This window comes from Mauremys mutica, chromosome 7, assembly GCF_020497125.1.
Source record: "Mauremys mutica isolate MM-2020 ecotype Southern chromosome 7, ASM2049712v1, whole genome shotgun sequence".
In the NCBI taxonomy this organism is placed as follows: Eukaryota; Metazoa; Chordata; order Testudines; family Geoemydidae; genus Mauremys; species Mauremys mutica.
The window spans coordinates 3,846,299-3,860,350 of NC_059078.1; the positions used below are offsets into that span (position 1 = coordinate 3,846,299).

A 14,052-nucleotide genomic window follows, 5' to 3' on the forward strand; every position below is an offset into this window, starting at 1 on the left:
AGGCGAGAGAGAGGGGCGGGGACGGGGGACGGGGGGGGCGGAGGGAGATGTGGGCACGGCCCCTTTAAAAGCCCCGGGTGCGCGCAAGCGCCCGCCCCCCCTTTTCCCCGCGCGCCCCCGCCTCCGCGCTGCCTCTCTCCGCTTTAAAGTGGCAGCCCGGCGGCGGGCTCACATGGCGCGTCCTGCGGGGAGGGATGGAGCGCGCCCGGCTGCCGTCTGAGCGCCGCTGCCCAGCCCGGGGCAGGGACTGAGAGGAGCCGCCCGCCGCTGCCATGGCCCGGCCCCGGGGGCTGCCCGCCTGAGGAGCCAGCCCAGCCCCAGCCCCAGCCCGGCCACGGCGCTGCTCCTCCGCCCGCCGCCCGGGGAGTGAAGTTCTGAGCGGCCGGGAGCCGACCCCGCCGCCGCCGCCGCGCGGCTGCTCCAGGCCCGGCGCTCGCTGCCTCCGGGACCTTCTGCTCCGGCTCCAGCGCCCCCGACGCGGGGTGGGGGACTCGGCTCGGCCCGGCCGGGGCTGCTGCGGGGGGGCGGGGGGTTGTTTGTGTTGGTGGGGGGGGGAGGTGGCTGGGGGAAGCAGCGCAACTTCTTCTGCCCAAGTTCCAGCCCCCTCCTCGCCCCCTTTCGATGTGCGCCTTTGGACATGCGGAGGCTACTGCAACCGTGTTGGTGGATCTTTTTCCTGAAAGTCACCAGCTCCGTGCTCCAGTATGTGGTGTGCTTCCCCGGTGAGTGCCGCGCGCCCCGGGGGAGGGGGGGTTTGAAAATACAGCGCGCCGGCTTTGCGCGCTTCGTGCCCCAGGGTGCCTGGCTGCGCTGGGGCGGGGGATTGACCGGCGCACCCCTAGCCACGGCGTGCGAGACACAGCCGGGGGGGGGTCTCTGCCCTGCCCCTGCCACGCTCCCGGGTGGGCTTTGTCTGGGGGAGCAACTCCCCCCCCTCCCCGGGTGCCCCTGCTCGCAGCGGGACCGGCCGCGGGAGAGGCCCCCCCGCCCCCGGGTGCGGGACCGTGGCTGCCCGAGCCTGGCCCCCGGCTCGCAGCTCCCTGCCCGCAGCCGCCTCCCATCCCCGGGCTTTGCCCGCTCGGCAGCCGCGTGCCCCGCAGCCCCGGGAAGGGCGGCGAGAGACCCCGGCCCCTCGGCAGCCCCTTGCTCCGGGCGCGCCCGTGCCGAGGGATGGGCACCCCGGGGCGCCCGCTCCCTGCCTCCGGCGGGCTCGGCTTGGCGCAGCGCTTCCCGCGGCGGAGCCCCGAGCGGGGCCGGGCAGCAGCAGCAGCCGGCTCGGGAGCTCGGGGCGCTGCGCTGCGGGGCGCTAATGGCCCCGGGCGCCCCAGCTCCAGGGGCCCGGACGTGCCCCGGGAAGGCTCCCGCTGGGCGGGCTGAGATTCCCCGCACCCCGATCCTCCACCCCACCCCCCCAAGTTAGTTGTGTCCTGCCGCTCCCGGGTGCCCCCGCCCCTGCCTGGCTGCGTTCCGCCGCCCCCTTGACCTTGGGGGCCGGGGATGTGGGCTGGGGCCAGAGGGACAAAGGTCGGAGCCTGCCCGGGCTTCGGGGCGAGCTGAGCCCCCAAACCCTGGCGGCTGCTCTGCTCCCTCCCCCGGCAAGGCGGGAGGCAGCGGAGCCTGATGCGGAAACTTCCCCCGGCGGGTGGGGATGCGGTGGGGTGGGGGTCTGGTCTGGCCACAGCCTCAAGCCTCAGGGGGCGCTGGGCTGTGCTCCCCATAGCCCTGTGCCCGGCGCAGGGGTGGATCCCACCCCCAGGGTTGCCTTAACACGTCCTCTCAAGCACAGTGCGCTCAGGGCAAAAGCAAAATCCTCCAGCAGGCTGCGGAGAGGAGGAAGCTGGCTGTGTATGGTGGGTGTGTGTGTGTAATGGCTAAGGAAAGTTAAAATGTCAGAGAGGCTTTGGAGGAGTCTGCTAGTCCGTTTCCCCGAGCTGCAGTCAGGCAGATGCACCCAGAGAGGCGCTGCTGAGCTTCTGTCTGTCACCGGCTGCGTTCGTCCCCTCTCCAGAAAGCCCCCCAAACACGCACGCTCGCTCGGGGATGGAAGTGGCCCTTCTGATGCGTTACTCACAACTTCTCCTGAGTTTCTCTCGAACTAGAATGTATGTGATGATAACGTCCCCTTGTCTGCCCATGTCTGCTGGCTTTCAGTAGCCACACAATTTTCCCTAACGCAGCTGGGGAGATCAAGATCTAAAGTTAACCAGTTTCTCTACCCAGACAATTACAAAACCCATTTCTGCCAGAATTTGTGTACCCTTCAGTTTTAAAGGGGCACTGTCAACTGTACATATGTGACTCCAGTTTCCAATGCCCTCCTGAATGTTACATATCTCTTTCTCTGTACATTCCTTTAAAAAAAAATCAGGCTTTTCCTGATTTCCCCATTCCTGTCTTATGAGAATCTTTGTTGCAGGGAAGTAGCTGACTAGTGGAAATAATGAAATTGAGCACAAAATGCTGTCAAATGCAACCTGGGGTGTGTGTGTGTATTGCAGAACTCTTTTTTTAAAAAAAACTTCTTTTGCTTAGTGTTACTCGTTATTTAGTAGCTACAAAACTTTCAGCCAGATGTGATTGTTTTTATTTAAATAGTGGTACTTTTTTGGACTTGGTTAAGTGTGGATATATATTAAAAATGTAGTTTGGTATCTTATTCCAGAAAAGTGAGGCAATTGAGTATTTTGAAGGCCCTTGCTGCTTGCTTTCCTGTTCATGTTATTAGTCAAGTCTATGTCTTCATAGCTATTAAGGATGGAAAGCTGTGACACTGACCACCTGATGCAATTTGTATTGTGGACCACTTACAGGATACATGAGAAGAGCAAAATCATTTTCTGGAAGCTTTCTAGTAACTTTCAATTCTCTTTTAAAATACCCACAAGGACACAAGCAAATAGTCTGTATACCCCAATCACCTCCAGTAACTTATCAGATGATAAAATGATTTCAAGCAAAAATAAGATAAGCCAGAGTGAGAGTTAAAACCTCCATCTGTTTGAAATTCTGCAGCTCTTGAGGAAAAAAACATTGATCTTCTTTGTATTGATTTCTTCTCTATTTCACTTCAATGAGAATGGGGCCTTGCTCTCTGGTTCTGATGTGTATATTATACAGTAATTACATCTAGAAAGCAGGGTCTGAGAACAATTCAGGAAAACAAACTCCGATGTAGGTTTAATATTACAATATTGTAAGAATAACCAATTTATATCCATGAAGTTAAAACTAGATAATATTTGCATTATAGGTTGATGTAGAGAGATGAACATGGGTATGCAAACACAGAGCATGTACCACGTATAGCTAAATGATTTAAGAACATTAGTGACAGAGAAATAGCTATATAATACTTACAGATGCTGATCAATACAAGGCTTTGCTCGGAAAACAAAGTATTTTCTTATTAAGGCTTTTGTGGCTGTAGTTCCTGACACTGCTGCCATGTTAGGCCTTGCTGATTTCATTATTGTAGGTTTTCTTCCAAACAGTGATCACACTTGTGGGTTGGGCAAGCTAGAACATTAAGACAAATAAGGACACTGTAGCCTTCTCTACTGTGACCTCGTACATGAGAAGTGCCAGAGGCAGGAAGGCTGCAGTGAGCTCCTCCGGGGACTAAAACAGGACATCAGTATTGACAACACCAAATGGCAAACTGTCAAAATTGGTGTTGGTGGGGAATCCCTGCCAAAAATTAACTATTTAGCATCTGAAACAAAATCTACTTCAGTTTTTTAAATCTAAATTAAGAAGCAGATGTTTGTTTTATGTAGGAAAAACTTTATTCCCAGCTGCCTTTGGACAAGAGATACAGATCACTACTTCGTCTCTTCCCCTCTCCTTCCCCAATTGCTTTCATTAGTGAAGCAACATAGAACAAAGACAACTTAACATTGTAAAATAAAGTTTGAGGTCCTATAGAAAATAAGCCTTTTAATCTTTAGCAGTCCTCTAACAGAATTGTAATGGATTTTTACCTTTTGTATAAGTGTCTTGTTCTCTACTCCATCAGTAACAACGAGGAAAATGTATTGGAAGCTTTTGCTCTTCCTGCAGTGCTAGTGCAGTACATTTAACTGTGAACTTGTCACTGGTAATTGCAATGGTTAATAAATCAAACTAAGATAAAGTAAAAACAATTGTTGCTATGGGGTCTGTTCACTCATACAGTTAAATTCATTGGGTCAATGAGTAAGAAAAGGCCTAAATATTAATAATAGATAGCATCCTTAATAATCTGCTTCCCTGAGATAAGGAATGTTTGTGTTCCGTTATGCATTTTGTGACTAGTATAGTACTTGGTATCTATGGAGCTATAAGCTTGTTTCTGATTTCCTAGGAGAAATATGTAAAAAGTGGTTTCACATTCATTTTAAATGACCGAATTAGTTAACCAATTTAGTTCAGTATTGAACTAGCATATATCCGCCTCCAACTTTTTTTAAAGGCATGATGTTGGTTGCTTTTAGTTCTTCACTCAGCAAGTATGAAGACTATTTTTGGAGGGGGGGAAATCTTTAGTATTGTTCGTCTGTTTCTTAGGAGCTTGTGCCTTTGAGCTAATCAAATGCCACTTTCAAAATCTTTAAAGGTGCTGAATAAGATTTTTCTAGAGCAAGGTGTGCACTATAGAGAAATAGGGAATGTACAGGAGAGGGCTCTCCAAGACTTTATTTAGTCCTGTGGCTTTTATGAAGATGACACGTCTTACATTTTAATTATTCTCTTATTTTCAATGCCTTTTTAAATATGCTTTATGTTCCAGGAAGTGGCTAATGGAGTTCTTGCTGCTAAAGAATGTCAAATACTCCCCTCTTCTCTTTTCCTGCACACTGGGAGCTGAGCTTGCTGGTATGCTTCTGAAGAGAAAATTAAGGAAGAGCTTTGATATCGTTAGCAGGCTTATGGAGGCTGATTCACAACTAACAGAGCCAGGACAGAGCTTTGTAAAATCTTTGTGATGCTGGAAGTTGAGTATATCAACAGCTACAAGAAGAGTGTGATTTTGGGGGGTGGGGGTGGGGGCTGAAAGGGGAGTTGAGTCAATTCAAAGGGGATTGGGGAGTAATCCATTTTCAGAGAATAGAATAGAATCTGGATATCAGAGAAACATAGTGGTGGTGCAGCAACTTTCTGTTATTTGCCTGAGATTTATAGGTTCTGTAGCGCCATTGTTCTCAACTAGTGGGATCAGGCCCTATTCTGGGTCTTCTGTTTTTTTAAGGGTGAAGAAGTGAGATAGCATCATGTGTGTGCTTCTTGCCCCCCCCCTTCTTTTAAGAGAGGTGCACTTCAATATGTGTTACAGAAGACTGGTGCAAATAGCTTTCTATCACACTTTGGGAAAAGAGGAGCCTTTACTCAGAACTAATGAAAGTTTTGCATAATCTAGCATAGAGACTTGATGATGTTCATCAGCTAGTCTGTACAGTAGCTTCTGATGGACAAGTAGGTCCTGGCTGAGTTGTCAAGTCCCACTGTCCGTTCCATCCTCCTTGAAAAGGTTGAGGAGCAGATTAGTATCTCCTAAGAAATCTCACTGTCCAGGAATATGATGTGGCTTCTGTTAGGAGTGTCAACTTTCTGTCAGCAGCGTGGGGGTGAAATCCTGGATTCATTGGCTTGTAATGAGTCAATGACCCTTAATAGGGCTAGGATTTCACCTGGGATGTGTTTCTTTCCTTACATTTTTTTTAATTAAGTGTAATGCTTTAATTATGTAACATGAATAGTTTTCATTGTCTCTTCAGTTATAGAAAATACGATGAAGATCCTATCCCTGTTCTGATCAGCGTTTAAGGACTAACATGCTGGTAGCTTTTGGAAAGAAAGCATTGTTAAATTTGGCTCTAATTTAAATGTTGAGTTTTATGGTTTAAATTAAAACAAGTTTTGAACTATTAATCTCAACTATCTTTGGAACAAATGCTAATCTCTTGGCGGCTGCTTTTTAGCAGCCAGTCGAACATGTGGCGTGATGTGCTCGGAAGCCTAAGGGTATAGTAATAAAATTGCACTTTATCCAGTATATAACCTTAATATGAGGAATTATGAGAGAATGAGACTAATTTCTGTTTGCTTTTAAGTTAGTGTATTTTAATTTTATTACAAAACATACATCATAGTTGCTGTTGCGTTCTAACTGAATTGTGATTCTTTATACTCTCATGTGGCAGCAAGAAGTCATCCTTAAGGCTTAATTATACGGTGCTTTTAAATATTTCAGTAAATTTGTTCTGCTGTCAGGGAGCCAAATCCTGAACCTTTAGAGCCATTTTTTAAAAAGATATTTAGGCTCCTAGTGGGACTTTTTTTTTCCTTTTCAAAAGTGCCTAAAATCCCAGTAGGCACCTAGCCATGTCTTCAGGTGCTCAGGCTTAAAAGGTAAGGGCCATATTTTTAACTCAAGCAAACAGACAAAAAGTGAATGGCAAAGTAAATCTGCAGGCTTCATTTTCTGACCCAGGTGTGACTCCATTGACTTAACTGAGAGTCACGCCACTTAACATTGACATCTGCATCTCTCTGGGAATGTTTGGGAGGCCAAGGATAGGAGGAAAATATAAATTGTGTCCTGTTCAGACTGCATTTCTGTACTACTGAGGGGAGCCTGTTACCTTGCCCACCTGGTAAGGTCAATTGAAGACCAGCTGTTCTGGTTAGAAGCCCAGGTTTCTCCATTTGTAGATTGATGTTCCTTCAATGAAAGAAAGGGGGTGGGGGGAGCATGTAGGTAGCTGGTAGGGGGTTTTGTAATGTGGTCAGGTTGGGGGCCCTATTGGGCTGGATGCTGCTGCACAAACACAGGCAGACACAATCCTGCCCTGATGAGGTTACAGTCTAAATAATGACCCTTCCCACCAGAAGCTAAGAGGTGAAAGGAGGGAGACAGAGCATTGAAACAAAGCAATTGAGGTGAGGGATGAAATGGCTGCTGCTTCTATTCCTTTCTCTTTACCATATTTTTTTTTCTTATGTGAATGTCAGGAACTGACTAAATAGGAATGTGTGTGGGGAAAGGGAGAGGAGATGTATTACTGTGATGCATGGCTTCTTCATTCCACTCAGAATAGGATTTATTTTTTATTTTTACTGAAAGTTCACATTAGAGCAATTTAAATTAGCTACAGTTTATTGGGAGGCTAACAGTAAAATCAGGTAATGGGTGGTTTTTTTCATGTCACTGTACATATTTAGATATGTTTGGGAACTGGCGTATTGGAATTCTGAATCAAGTAATTTGGATAGTGCTGGATCATTCTATTGAACTCCTGGCTGCAGCGTGAACTTGCCAGCAGCAGTGACAGGTGAAATCTCACTTGATATGGGGTGCTGCAGCTCTTCAGTACATAAATGTTGTTGTATGCCCAAGCACATGTATTTTCTGCCAGTTGCTGCTTTGAGGGATTTTGCATTCATAGCATGGAAACCTATGAAAGAAAAATCTAGTTTTTTGAGACTTGGCTACTTAGCTTAACAAAGCTGCTTTGAATATCCTTTTCTGTGCTCACAGATACTTGATGAATGAAACCTGGAGCCAGGGGGAGCTCCACTGGTATTTGGGAGCAAAATATTGGCCATTATTTGATCATGTGGCAGCTATTGGTTCTTTTTTCTGATTCAAAAGCATGCCTGTCTTTTCGATGGAATGCTTTTAGCGCTCCTCTTCTGACAGCCAGCTTATTCTAGTGAAAAAGAGGAAAGCTATCTGATCTCTTGTTTGCTCATCAAAATGGACAGTAGTACAGGATTCTCTTCCCCCCCCTCCCCTTTTGGAGGGGAAGAGACTGATACAATGCCACAGTGTTTTAATCAAAACAGTGCTTCAGAATGTGTCCACAGAACAGCGCTTAAGTACTGGATTATTGCCCTTCATCATTCTCAAGCCTTAAAACTGGCATTTCTGCTCCCTGGCTGTGCCACCTTCTTTAAAAAAAAAAAAAGGCATTAGTCTCCCTTTGAAGAGAGGAGGCTAAAGAAGAATGCAGAAGGACTTAAACTAAAGAAGGCACAACTCGTGAACCCCCCCCCGCTCCCAACCCCTGTCCAAAAAAGATCAGATTCACGTTGTGTAGTCTTCTGCACCACCGCAAAGTTTGTGTAGAACACCTCCGTGCTGATTTTTGCCGTGATTCTTGCTTGGCGCTGGTGCCAGTGATTATGCCTTGTACGGGGCAATGATTGTGTATAGTACAAGGCAATGGTGAACTGGACCCATGAAATTATCTCAGCTTTCAGCAAGGATGCTCATTTAGTGCCACTAAAGACTGCTGCTATGTGTGCTCTATTCTGCAGAGGGTTCTAAATGCAGCCCTGTACGACTGGGGAGAGACTCTTGCTAGCTTCTGCTCCTTGGACTTAGGATGTCAAAAAGGCCATTTTTAAGAGGTATTGTAACCATTAAGAGGGCGTTCCAAAATAAAAAGATGTCAGAAAGAAGTGGTCTCAGATGGCCAATATTTTCCAAAAGTGACTTTTTTTGCTTGCCCCAATTTTGGGGGGGGTCCAACTTGAGACTCTATAGTGGGGGCTGATTTTTTTTTCCCAGCAAATGCTGAGCGCTAACATTCTGATAATCAGATAATTAAGTTTTCTCCACCTGAAAACTGAGGCACCCAAAATTGCTCATTGCTTTTGAAAACTTGGGTGCAGCTCTACATTGACTTGAAAAACTAGGGGTAGAAATGTCAAAAGCTCCTCAGTCCCACTGACTTTCAGTGGGATTAAGGTTCCTAAATCACTCTAGGTGCTTTTGAAACTTTTATTCTGGATCTGCTACAGAGGCAAACTAGAAAGGATAACAGTAAAACCTGTAAACTGGGGATTCACAGTGCAGGAATACCTTTCAAGCACAGCATCCATTTAACTAGTTAAATGAGAGAGCTGGAGCACTAGTTCAACAGGTCAGAATCTCCCATATTGCTCACCAATATTCTTTTTACAGTAGAATATTTATGCCTAAATTATTTTAAACACTTTTTAAAAAATATACCTAAAATTTGCCTGTTGACAGCAGTTGCATCATATTCTAATTGGTGAGACTCACTAATGAGAGTACTCAAGATCTAAAATTAGTTGTTTATTTTTCCTTTCTTCTGTGCCTGAGGGTTTTGCATCAGATTATGTGGCTTCTGTATAACTGTTTGTATTTCAAAGCAACACCTTCCTGAATTTTTAGCTATTTAAGTAAGTGTTAACTGTGTGGGCTCAGTGACAGCAGTTTCAGAAACTGATTTTTTTTTAAATTGTTTCTTACTACATTGTTGACGCATAGTAAAGTGTTCCTCTTTTGTTTACTGTGAATAAATTCATTGTTATCTTTGTAAACCATGGGTGCAAATGTGTGATCATATGTCTCTCTTCTTAATATGGTGCAGATCCTCAGCTGATGTAAATTGTCATTGCTCCATTTAACAAGAGGAGCAATGACAAATTACACCAGCTGAGATTCTGCCCTATTGTCTTCACAGTGGGGGATGGAAAGGGTTGTCTTGAAAAATGTTGCATATTAAAACTAGGGATTTTGTTAATTTCAGTGTGTTGTTGAATGAGATTCTCACAAAGAATCATAATTTGGTCAGAACATAACAGCAGTTATGATGCATGTCTTTTTGGTTTTGTTTTTAAAAATCCCAGGTCTACGTTATTTTGGCTTGCCGATATCTAGGGTCTTCATAAAAAGCTAGGATCCTTCAACAGAGCCTGTCTGCATGGTTTGGCCTCTTTTTACTTTTCGTTTTCAACCATTGGAGAGTTTTTGTTATAGGTGTTTGGCTTCTTCTCACTGTAAAGCTACCTCCTTATTGTAAGGTGTGCTGTGTGCCTTTAACATCTCTGAAATCTCCCAAGTCACTATTGACAATTGTTATGCAGTCTTAGATTCTTTTTTTATCTTTCTTTTAAAAAAAAAACTGTGTAGATAAGATCAGTTACAGTCAGCATGGATTTGTCAAGAACAAATTGTGTCAAACCAACCTGATGGCTTGTTTCACTGTCAAAGAAAGCTTTGTGGATTGGAGGGGGGGAGCAGTAGATGTGGTATAACTTGATTTTTAGTAAGGCTTTTCAGACACTCTCTCTCTCATGACCATCTCATGAACAAACCAGGGAAATACCAGGGAGCTACTGGTTAGAAAACCGTTCCTGGGGGAATAATCAGTGGTTGTCATTCTGGAAGGGCATATCAAGTGGGACCCTGTAGGGATCAGTTCTAGGTCCAGTTCGGTTCAATGTCTTTGTCAGTGAATTAGATAATGGCCTAGAGCAGTGGTCCCCCAACCTTTTTTGTCTGGCGGGCACCAGATGAAGGACCGTGGCGGCTGTCGAGCATGCGCCGAAATGCCACCGAATTTCGGCTGCGACGTCTCTCGATGTTGCCTCTCGGCAGCAAGCAGTGTCATCAAAAGGCATCACTGCCGAAATTCGGTGGCATTTCGGCGCATGCTCGACCGCTGGCCAGGACGCGGGCGCATTTAGATGCTACCGTGGGCGCCATGGTGCCCATGGGCACTGCGTTGGCGACCCCTGGCCTAGAAAGTACACTGGTAAAGTTTGCAGACACCAAGCTGGGAGGGGTTGCAAGTGCTTTGGAGGGTAGGATTAAAATTCAAAATGATCTGGACAAACTGGAGAAGCAAATAGGATGAAAGTCAATAAGGACAAATGCAAAGTATTCCAGTTAGGAAGGAACAGGAAGTTGCACGCATACAAAATGGGAAATGACTGCCTAGAAAGTAATACTACAGAAAGGGATCTGGGGATCATAGTGGACCACACACTAAATGAGAGTCAACAGTGTAATGCTGTCACCAAAAAAAGCAAACATCATTCTGGGATATAGTAGCAGGAATGTTGTAAGCAAGACGCAAGAAGTAATTCTTCTACTCTAGTCCGCTCTGATTAGGCCTCAGCTGGAGTATTGTGTCCAGTTCTGGGCACTGCATTTCAGGAAGGATGTGGACAAATTGGACAAAGTCCAGAGAAGACCAACAAAAATGATTAAAGGTCTAGAAAACATGAAGTATGAGGGAAGATTGAAAAAATTGGGTTTGTTTAGTCTGGAAAAGAGAAGACAGAGGACACGTTAACAGTTTTCAAGTACATAAAAGGTTGTTACAGGGAGGAGGGAGAAGAATTGTTCTTCTTAACCTATGAGGATGGGACAAGAACCAATGGGCTTAAATTGCAGCAAGGGAGGTTTAGGTTGGACATCAGGAAAAAGTTCCTCTCAGGGTTGCTAAGCACTGGAATAAATTGCCTAGGGAGGTTGTGGAAGCTCCGTCATTGGAGATTTTTTTAGAGCAGGTTAGAAAAACACCTGTCAGGGATGGTCTAGATCAGGGTAACCTTTCGGAAGTGGTGTGCCGAGTTTTCAGTTATTCACTCTGATTTAATGTTTCACGTGCCAGTAATACATTTTAATGTTTTTAGAAGGTCTCTTTCTATATGTCTCTAATATATAACTAAACTATTGCTGTATGTAAAGTAAATAAGGTTTTTTAAATGTTTAAGAAGCTTCATTTAAAATTAAATTAAAATACAGAGCCCCCTGGACCAGTGGCCAGGCCCCGGGTAGTGTGAGTGCCCTGAAAATCAGCACCCATGCCATAGGTTGCCTACCCCTGGTCTAGATAATACTTAATCCTGCCATGAGGGAGGGGGCTGGACTAGATGACCTCCCAAGGTCCCTTCCTGTTCTGTGATTTTTTTTTTTTATGATTTAACCTATTAGCCAGACTCTAAACCAGGCAACATACAGGAAATTAAGATTCTCAGTCTAAATACCAATTTGAATTTGATCTGGGCCACTTGGTTCTTACTGGCAATTCAGTGACTCTATGAAAAAGATGTGATTGATAATGGGATGACAGCTTTTTACATGGGATTTTGTGAGGTGGACATATATGACCAGACCCTCAAAAGGTATTTAGATACCTGAAATAATGAGAGGTAGGAGAGACATTTTAGGGAGCTGGGAGAGTGCTTTGAGGAGCTGGTCCATATTGTCTAAGAAGTGGATTGAGAGTCTCAGCAGAGCAACCAAGGACTGAATGCACATGGAGCCCTACACTGTCCACTTTCCACTGGCTGTTGTCCCTGCAGAATGTTGTCCAAGCATATTGGTGTGGGAAGCTTGCACCTGTGGTTTAATTCATATGTCAAGAGCTATCCATGGGGCACCTTCCTGTGAACATTGTTCCATCATTTTCCTTTTTAAAAATCATGTTTTAAAATCACATGCAAGTGCCAAGAAAAGAAATTTACTGTCTTCACTCCCCATTGATGAGCAAACATGTTTGTGTGTCAATCATATTTGACATGTTATTAGGAGCAGTGAAATAAATATTCTTTTGTGTGTGTATAAGAATTAATGGGGTTTGGCCATTAGCATGCTAGAATGAACCAAGTGACTTAGTTGAATGTACAGAGTTTTACTGAAAAAGTCCTTCCTAGTAGTTAAAAACAAATGAAATTGCTTCTTATTGATTTTAATTTACGTTGAAACACTGCTGTCTCTCTAACAATGCCAGAAATGGAAGCAGCTATAAATGAGTACAAGATGTGATAAGATAGATGGACTCTTAAGCAATCAAGAACACAGACAACCTCCAAGTTAGACAGTAGTTAAAATATGAGACTATGCATGGATCAATACATAAGTTTGCCTTAATCTTGTCCTTAAGCGCTTGAAAGCTACATGTCTGGTATGTGGATCTCTCTCTCTCTCTCTCTCTCTCTCTCTCTCTCTCAGAGACTGTAAGGCCTATTGGCTGAAGGGAATATTTTTCAATATTGCCCCATCCCTGCACACGTGGGTTTGCTTGTGCTCTGCAGTACACAACCACATGGGAAATAGATTGAAGAAGCATAGAGGGCGAGGCCAGTATTTCTAGAGACCGTGCAGCAGCCATTTGTGGAAGGAAGTGCTGCATGGTTTCTGGAATAACACCACCCCCCACACACCATCACCCTCAAAACTAAATACACCAGTATGTTTAGAAGGAGAGTTAGTTGAGTGTGAGACATCCACTGAAAGTTAGTGGTGCATGTCAGAAAATACATCCTACACATCTGGCAAGAAAAACTGCAGCAGCAGTAGTAGGATAGCATGAGGAAGAAAGGCCATGTCACCTGGGCTTCAGCTATTTTACTCACCACCCTCTCCTTTAAATGTGGAGTTTCTTTTTGTGAGTAATTTGAGCAAAGGTTAGTAAATATGAGAAACATACAACACACACCCCAGGTATTGGACTCGAAAGACTGAGCCAACATTGCAGCTGCAGTAATTAATAAGGTAACTCCAGTAGAAACTGTTAACTGCATTCTACTGGCCTGATGCTGAGGGGTACTGTGCATTCCTAAGTGCTACTGAAGTTAATGGGAGCTGTAAGTGCTTAGCACATATTTAGGATCAGGTACTAATTCAGTAATGCAAATACCTTCTCTCCAGATAAGCGGTGCCCTTAACCTAGCATCCTGAGGAGGTGATGTGGGGGTAGGTTCTCTTAACCAAGCTATACTAAAAAGCCATGAATAAGCTACCCTGTAGGACACCTATGTTTGTCATTGTAGGTTACTTCCATGTCAGCCTTTTGATTTTGCCCATTGGATGGGCACCATGGACAGCTTGGGGAAAGGGAAGGTTCATTTTTAAAATGTTGCACTTCTTTCTTTGATTAAAATGTCAAGACAACTTAAAAAAAAAAAGTTAGTTTGGTTGGAAAAAATCCTGCTCTCTGGCAAGAGATCTGTTGCCCAACAAAAATGAAACAGGTTTAGTGAAAACCAATTCTCATGAATAGTTTTGTATCATCAAAAAAGTGGGGGGGAGTCAAATTGTGCCAGTAGAACAAGACTCGCAGGTGAAGAGGACACCAGTTATAGGGGCCCATCTCCCTCCCTCCCCAGCAGACTTGTGTGCACATGGGCAACTACCTTGCACGGCTGCCCTCACTGGTGTACCTGAGCAAGTTGGGATTGGTTAGGATGCTTCTATCCAATGTTCTCAAAAATCTGAACAGAGAGGGGAATTTTACACATTACTACAGA

General features: G+C 45.1%; 1 protein-coding gene across 3 annotated transcripts in view; it reads left to right on the plus strand.

The window, feature by feature from the left end:
• Positions 1-570: 570 nt before the first annotated feature.
• PTPRG (protein tyrosine phosphatase receptor type G) overlaps positions 571-14,052 on the plus strand; it is a 569,213-nt gene continuing 555,731 nt past the window's right edge. For all 3 annotated transcript variants that reach the window (XM_045023221.1, XM_045023224.1, XM_045023223.1), the window contains exon 1: positions 571-722. In XM_045023221.1, the coding sequence (XP_044879156.1) occupies positions 638-722 (85 nt within the window). In that variant the 5' untranslated portion in view covers positions 571-637. The remainder of the gene's footprint in view (positions 723-14,052) is intronic.